This window comes from Pithys albifrons, chromosome 23 (assembly GCF_047495875.1).
Source record: "Pithys albifrons albifrons isolate INPA30051 chromosome 23, PitAlb_v1, whole genome shotgun sequence".
NCBI classification, from domain to species: Eukaryota; Metazoa; Chordata; class Aves; order Passeriformes; family Thamnophilidae; genus Pithys; species Pithys albifrons.
In genome coordinates this window covers 7,368,245-7,375,976 of record NC_092480.1, presented here as the reverse complement: position 1 = coordinate 7,375,976, position 7,732 = coordinate 7,368,245, and the positions used below count along the sequence as shown (strand labels likewise).

General features: G+C 47.5%; 1 protein-coding gene across 4 annotated transcripts in view; it reads right to left on the bottom strand.

The window, feature by feature from the left end:
* The window catches only part of CDON (cell adhesion associated, oncogene regulated), a 57,322-nt gene that overhangs the window by 24,982 nt on the left and 24,608 nt on the right, over positions 1-7,732 (bottom strand). For all 4 annotated transcript variants that reach the window (XM_071576126.1, XM_071576129.1, XM_071576128.1 and 1 more), the window contains exons 6-9: positions 6,575-6,862; positions 5,465-5,734; positions 4,216-4,554; positions 1-154 (exon numbers count right to left, since the gene is read on the bottom strand). The exon at positions 1-154 is cut by the window's left edge and continues 124 nt beyond it. In XM_071576126.1, the coding sequence (XP_071432227.1) occupies positions 1-154; positions 4,216-4,554; positions 5,465-5,734; positions 6,575-6,862 (1,051 nt within the window). The remainder of the gene's footprint in view (positions 155-4,215; positions 4,555-5,464; positions 5,735-6,574; positions 6,863-7,732) is intronic.

Genomic DNA, 7,732 nt, shown 5'->3' with positions numbered 1-7,732 from the left:
GGTGCGGCCGCGCTCGGCGCTCCTTCCAGGGGCTCTTTGGTTGGAGGGGGACTGGAAATCGACGCTTCTGCCCCAAGATCCCCACCACTCTCACCACCCTGGGCAAGCTGCAGAGGAGCTGTTTGTCCTGCTCTCGTGCCAGTCGCTGGAGGAACTGCAAAGGGAGGGTCTGGTTACATCCCCACGATGACGTGCGTTTGCCCCTCACCCATGGGATACTAAATCATTTCAGAGTGACATTTCCAAACAAGCCCTGCTGCAAAACTCCAGGTCCAGAGGTGCCCACACAGACCCGAGCCTGGTGCCTGGGTGTTTTTTCAGGGCACAGCAATGGGGTTTGGGTTGTTTTATTTGCTTTAGTGTTTTTTTCGCAGGAGCAAAGAGAGAACCTGAAACTCAAGGTCCACAGCCACAGTCTGACTGCATCTCCTCTAAATTAAGTTGTGGCAATGCATGTTAAAAGAAAGAAATAAATATATATAGCTACACTTGTGACAAAAATGGAGCAATTTTAAATTAATCACTGTTGTACAAGGAACTTTTCATGGCCTGCACTGGCATGCACACAAGAGGACATTCTCCTACCTCAGTTTCTGAGGTTTTCGCTGTAATTCTGAGGAGCTTTGAAAGCTGCACAACTCAACTACTTCATTTGAAAATTTATGCTGAGAATAAACTCATTTTACAGGCAGATCTAACATGCAATTTAATACCAACGCATTTCTAGAAATCCTTCTCCAGCCTCCTCCATCCTATTTATGTTTCCTGGTATGAAAAAAAAAATATATAATATTAGTTAGAAAGAGGCAAAAAAAAGCCCTGTTCAGCAGATGCAGGGCTTGTCAGCATTCCAGGCAGGAAAGGGATGGCAGGTTGGACATCTGAGATTATCCAGGACAAGAACACATCAGTGCTTAAAGCGAGGAGGTTTGGGAAGCAGCACAGCTCCTCAAGGTTGCACATGGCAGTGCTGGGACTGCCAGATGTTCGGAGCCCTGTCCGTCCACTCAGATTTGTGTAGGTTTATGTTACGTGCTGGGGTCTGGAAGGGGAAGGGAATGAAGGGAACTTGGTTTACAAAACAAACAAATTCCTTGGTAATGTAAAGCCTAGGCAGTGTTAGCCTGGCTGACTCAGATTCCTCCAAACCTCCATTAAAATACCAGCAGCAAGTGTGGCTGCTATTTTTGGCCACTTTCTAAAAAGCTGGGAAGGAAAGTTCTCTCTCCAAATTGAAGACACGCTCTCGGCAAGCATTCCTTGTTTGTCTCTTCTCATTTATTTAGCAATGCCACAAAATTCAGAGATAGGAAGTAGGGAACAATGCAGGGAGGATGTCCCTGAAGCCAGATGGTCTTAAAATGTCAGACACCCCCAGAACAACTCCTGAGCAAATGGGTATCTCCACTGTCAGCGGAGCAGCGGGAAGGGCCAATATTGGAAACAAATGGGAGGAGGCGGAAGGCCCAGGGCACCGTGGTGGACCCCAAGGATGTGTGGGTGGGCAAAGTTTGGTTTGACGCCTGCTGGCATCAGGGACATGGACTCTTGGAGGAGAGAATGAGTTGTGGTTTCAGCTGGTGACAGCAGACTCGCAGCCAGCGCTCTGTTTATTGCCGCGGGAGGGGAGTCGTCAACAACTGCTGAGTTGTTCGTATTTTTGCTTTGGAAAACAACCCCTGGGTAACAATTCCCATTAAACAATTCAGATCTAAGCTCTTTTTGCGAAGTTTCTGGCATAATTGCTACCCATACAACCCAGCACATCAGGTTTCTCTCTGCTGCTGTGTCATTATGCAACTTTTTTTGGTTGTTGCCCTTCCCCCTGAGCCAAGGAGGCTTTTCTTCCTCAGCTTCCCAGCCCCACCATGGAACACCAGCAGCACTGAGCTGGGTCAGACCAAAGGCTGCATGTACCCAAAACCCCACCTTCAACAGAAACTGGAGAAGAACTTAATGTCCCGAATTTGGGCATTAAAGGAATGTATTCACAGAATCTTAGAATGTTTTGGGTTGAAAGGAACCTTAAAGCTCATCTTGTTCCACCCCCTGCCATGGGCAGGGACACCTTCCACCAGCCCAGGTTGCTCCAAGCCCCATCCAACCTGGCCTTGGGCACTTCCAGGGATGGGGCAGCCACAGCTTCTCTGGGCACCCTGTGCCAGGGCCTCACCACCCTCCCAGGGAGGAATTTCTTCCTAAATACGCCATCTATCCCTGCCCTCTGGCAGTGGGAAGCCATTCCCTGTGTCCTGTCCCTCCATCCCTTGTCCCAACTCCCTCTCCAGCTCTCCTGGAGCCCCTTCAAGCACTCAGGTCTCCCTGGAGCCTTCTCTTCTCCAGGTGAACACCCTCAGCTCTCCCAGCCTGGCTCCAGAGCTGTTACTCACTCTCCATAATACCCAGTACTTGGCATCTTGATGTTTGCCCTGACCTTTGCAGCCTCCTCACAGGGGTACACCCAGATCCCACCCCGTGCCGTGCCCTGCCTGTGCTGGAGCACAGCAGCTCTGGGATTTGTCTCTGCTGTGCAAACAGATCACATTCCCAGGCACTGCTTCCCTGCTTTTTAAACAGCCGGAGGTTCCTCCCTGCTCACAGACCCTCCACGTACCTCAGCACAGGCTGGGAAAGATCTCAAAACCTGAATGCAGCACAGCAGGGGTCACCCACACCTGGCAACTAGCTCAGATCACCTTAGGACTTCTCAGAGGTTCTACAAGGCTTCTGTAGGAGCAACTTCAGCCTCTTGCCCCTGAATCACCCACTCACCTACACTAAATGTTCCTTCTTGTGTTTTACACTCACTCTCCTGCTACTTAGACTGCCTGGAGTGTATCTTTCTCCTTCATTTCCATTAGATGAAGTTATTCTGGAGAAGTAATCTTGTGTTCAGTAGCTCTGGGAAGCTACTGCCAAACAGGAGAACCCCTCAACTGTCTAAAAAAGACAGCAGAAGGGAGGGCTGTGGGTACAGGACCCCGAGGCATCATTTTACATTTCGGTGGTTTCTCACTATGGTGGCAACTGAAGTTGTCCTGCCATGTAAGACCGTGCAATGAATCATGGCCTGGAACAGATCCAGCAGAAGGAAAAAAAGAAAGATACATTTTTCAGCCAAATGAGTTCTCTCACTGTGTGCTGGGACAAGGCAAATTACAGAAACAAGGTTTTGAGGCTGAGAGGTGCTCAAGCTAATCCCGCTACCCAAGAAAGGTGCTGGGATCTCAGCTGAAGTCATTCAGGTGCTTCGGGAGTGTTACCTGGCACGAATTCTTCATTAGACAGCTGAATGTCTGAGCATGCCTTTGGCATGGCTGGGAGCTGTTCTAAACCCCTAACAGCTCCCAGAAACTCCTCAGGGACTTTTATATCAAAACCAAATGCCTTAACCACCCTCTGCACCATAATCAGCAGCCAGTACAACATATTAGAAACCGATAAAAGTTAATAAACAAAGCATTAAATTTGAACTTACTGCCATAAAATTCCAAGGCAAAGCAGAGGGATTTTTCTCTTTGACACAGATTGAATTCTGAGATGATATTAAGTTTCATGTTTCCACTCAGCAAGGTCCAACAATAACTGATTTATAAAACTACATGATGGGATCACTTTTTTGAGGTTTCTTCTTTCTTTTTTTCTCTAAGTGAACTTTATGCATCTTTTCAAGTTATTTACAGGAGTTTTAAACTCTAACCAAAGAACTTTAAATATGGAGCCACTTACTAAATCCCACTGACCTGAAATCTCCCTGGCATTAAGCTAAATTAACTAAGGCAGGGTGCTGAAAGAGCTAAGAAACTTAAGTCACTTCATGTAACTAAAAATCTGTATTTCAATTCTTGTGAAGGGAACTTGAGGGTAGCTTAAACCTTTTATTAATGGCACATAATATTCCAATGTGAGGAAACGGCTCTTTCCCATCTTGCCCTTAGTGTAAGAACTGTCTTTTCCCAGTAGTAATTTCAAGAAATAAATAAAATACCCACCCTTGGATACTTTTTATCACAAATAAGATGCTACATCCATGCAATGCACACAGCATTTTTCCTTTGCTGATGTGGAGAGGGAGAACTGGTCCATGAAGACAACTGAGACCTCTGCTTTGTTTCCCCCAGATCCCACTCCATCCACCTGCAACTCATTTCTTATTTTGAGGCATTTCTCACCTGAATCAGGGACGCAAAGGGAGGGGTTTGGGTTTCCACTTACCAACTGTAAGGAAGGCTTTGGACACAGCAGAGCCATGCTCGTTGGTGGCTTCGCACCTGAACTCCCCGGCACGCCCAAGGGTCACGTTCCTCAGGTGCAGGAAGCTCCAGGTCCCCTGGGACACAGAGGGGCAGGTGGGCTCTGGCACTGCCAGGGGAGGCCTCTGTGGTGTGGGATGCAGCCCCTGGGCAGAGTGGCTGGTCACAAGACCTCTGCTGTCGTACCAGTGGATCACGGGCGCAGGCAGCCCGGTGGCATTGCAGGACAGCATCACATCCCCACCAGCCACCACCGTGATGCTCCCTGGGGAAGAGACTATGACTGGGACAGAGCCTTTGCCTGGGGGAAATACAAACAATGACTTGGACTAAGGAATATGACACAATGCTGAAGTCAGTCAGTACAATTAAAAAGTCACACGTAGTTCTTTTATAACCATTTGAACAGTTATTTCTTCTCCACACAGCATCTCCAGACTTCCCTTCCAGACTGAAGAGACCAGCTGAGACTCGTGCTTAGAGGAGGCTGATAGAAAGCTACACTGAAACCACACTTCAGCTTCCCTAAATGATGAAGACCTGACTGTCAGTGAAGAACACAGCACAGGCAAGACTGGCTTAGGCACTCCACACATGAGCAGGCCACAAAGTCTCTGCTCAGACAGGCTCTGCACAGCTCACACAGATCATAAGTGGTACAGAAAACGTTTAAAGTTTCAACTACACATGACAGGGAGAGAACAGGGACAGCAATGGTCTTGCCAACATTTTTGTACTAGCAGAAGTCAAGTTCTCTGGGGATTAGAAAGTATCTTATACTGAAACGTTGATCAAAAAACTACTGGTACCTGATCCTGCCAATCTAATAAAGAGGAATTGTGCATTAACCCCAAACCTGAGGGTTGTTTTGCAAACTTGAGTATGGAACAGGCATAACTACTCATCAAGCAAATACTGCTAAGAGTACCAGCTCATCCAGCACAACAGAACCCTGATTCTAATTAAGCATTAATCGTGACAAATTCAATCATAAGCTGATTTAACTGCAGCTGGTAATCTAGGCATTAAGTATCAAGTAAACACACTACCCCAAAAGCCTCTTTTAAAATCCAACTGAAGCCACCTTCTTTGTAGGATTAGTGGTCAGAAACAAATTAATACATAATCCAGGGGAAAAAAAAACAAAACAGAATTAAGCTGGAAGTGCAAATGCTCAATGTGAAGTCCTTGAGGGCTGCAAGGGCTCCTACCTGGCTGGACATGGAGTCTCCCCGTGGACTGCACAAACCCAATGCCATTGTTTGCCACACACTGGTACAAGCCAGAGTCTGCCAGGGTGACCCCACAGATGTGCAGGTGGTTTCCCGTGGGGAAATGCCGTGGGGAGAGGTGCAGTGGGGCTGCGTTGTGGAGCCAGGTGAGGGCTGGGGCAGGGCTACCCTGGACATCACACCACAAATCCACACTCGCTCCGGCAGCCACGGTTTCATCCTGCAGCCCCTTGGACAGTGAGACAGGTTCTGCAAATGGAAATGATTCTACATAAACTTCTGTCTGCTGATCTTAGACTAAGCCCTGAAAAAACTGCTGTGAAACGTTCCAAAGGCTGAGCAAGCACCACAAACTGCTGGTTCTGCACAGCCCAATGCTGGTTTTCTCATACATGGCTTTATGGGAATGGTTTCTTCCTTCTGTCCCAAATAGCCCCGCTCTTGCATTAATTCTGTAAATAAAACACCTCTATTTTCAAAATAATTTGTTAGTGACATCCCACAGCAAAAGGCACATTGTGTGTCAACACCCTGTGTTCTCAGTAATTCTAACAGACACCTTTCAAAACCCAAACAAAAACAGTCACGGGTGCAAAAACCTCAAAAACATCAGGAAAATCTGCTACAATGGAAAGGGGAGATGAGGAACAACTTGCAGCCACACAGAAGAGGCCAAAGACATGAATAAATTTCTTTTGCTTTTGTGTATGTCCTCATCCAAACATATTGCCTCCCATCTGCAGCTTTTTGCTCGGGTGCAGCCTCAAGAGAGGCACATCTGATCCCTGGCACACCACTGACACTGACATTCTGCAGGAAAATAAGTGGATCAGTTCTTCCCTAGGAGTTTGTTATCCTTCACTGTTTCATTATTTCAGACTGCAAAGGATTTGAAGAGATAAATAATTATGGATTTTAACTTGGAAGACATGATGGGATATGGTCATTATGAACAGATCTGTGTTCTTTATTTTAATATGCTTAAGACTGAGAAGGAATGTGAGGCTGTTTGGGAGCAGATGTCAAAACCAGCACGTATATGAAAAAAATGTTCTTTGCCTGGACATGAAAATGTCTTTTTTTTCTTACCAAGTACAGTAAGTGAATAGTTAACGTATTTCACTGCTCCAGAGTCACTTCCCACCACGCAGGAGTAGTTTCCTGCGTCAGACGCCTCAAGCTGGTCCGTCACCAGGTGGGAGTGCAGCCGTTTCCAGCGGCCCCGCCCCAGCACATCCCGGCCGTCCCTGACCCAGCGCACGGAGGCTGCAGCTGCCCCACTGACCACACACTCCAGCGTCAGGGCACTGTGCCGGGGCACTGCCAGGCTCTGCGGGGACAGAGGGTGAAGGATGTGGGAGCCACCTGAAGAAGGGCCTGGAAGAAAGGAGATGAATTGTAAAATAGGATCATAGAATCGTTTGGGCTGAAAGGACCTTAAAGCTCATCTCGTTCCAGCCCCCTGGCATGGACAGGGACATCTCACACTATCTGAGCCCTATCCAACCTGGCCTTGGACACTTCCAGGGATGGAGCAGCCACAGCTTCTCTGCCCAACCTGTGCTAAAGCCTCACCGCCCTCCAGGGAGGAGCTTCTTCCCAACATCCCACCTAAACCTGCCCTCTGGCAGTGGGAAGCCGTTCCCCCTTGTTCTGTCACCCTATACTCTTGTAAAAAGTCCCTCTCCAACTCTCTTTTGGGCTTCCTTCAGGTACTGGAAAGGCTGCAATTACGTTACCTCTAAGCTTTCTCTTTTCCAGGATGAACAATCCCATTTCTCTCAGCCTTTCCTCACAGAAGAGGTGCTTCAACCCTCTAGCCCTGACACCAATCAGGCTCTTAAACCCCATTCTCCCATCCTGTTCTCCAGTCCTCCTCTGTAGGCGTGACAGTGTGTGTGTGTATCTCCTAATGTCTGAGGTAATTAATGAATGCATCCTTAAGGACCAGAGAACCACCTGTAGAATGTGTGATGCCTTGTAACCAGCAGGATCTTTCCATGTAAGCCTGGTGAACTAACTGACCAATAGTGTGTTGGCATGTTATATAAAGGAGTAGATAAAAATGAAGCTGTAACTAAAAATAAAGTCCTTTGTCTTTGGTGAGCCTTCTGATCACACTGCAGCCTGAGCTGTCTCTGCCTCCTCTGACTGACACAAATCTACTTTACCCCAACACTCCTCCATGTCTTTCAAACACATCTGTCTGCTCTTGGGACAAAGCATGATGCTTTAATGCTCTCTTCC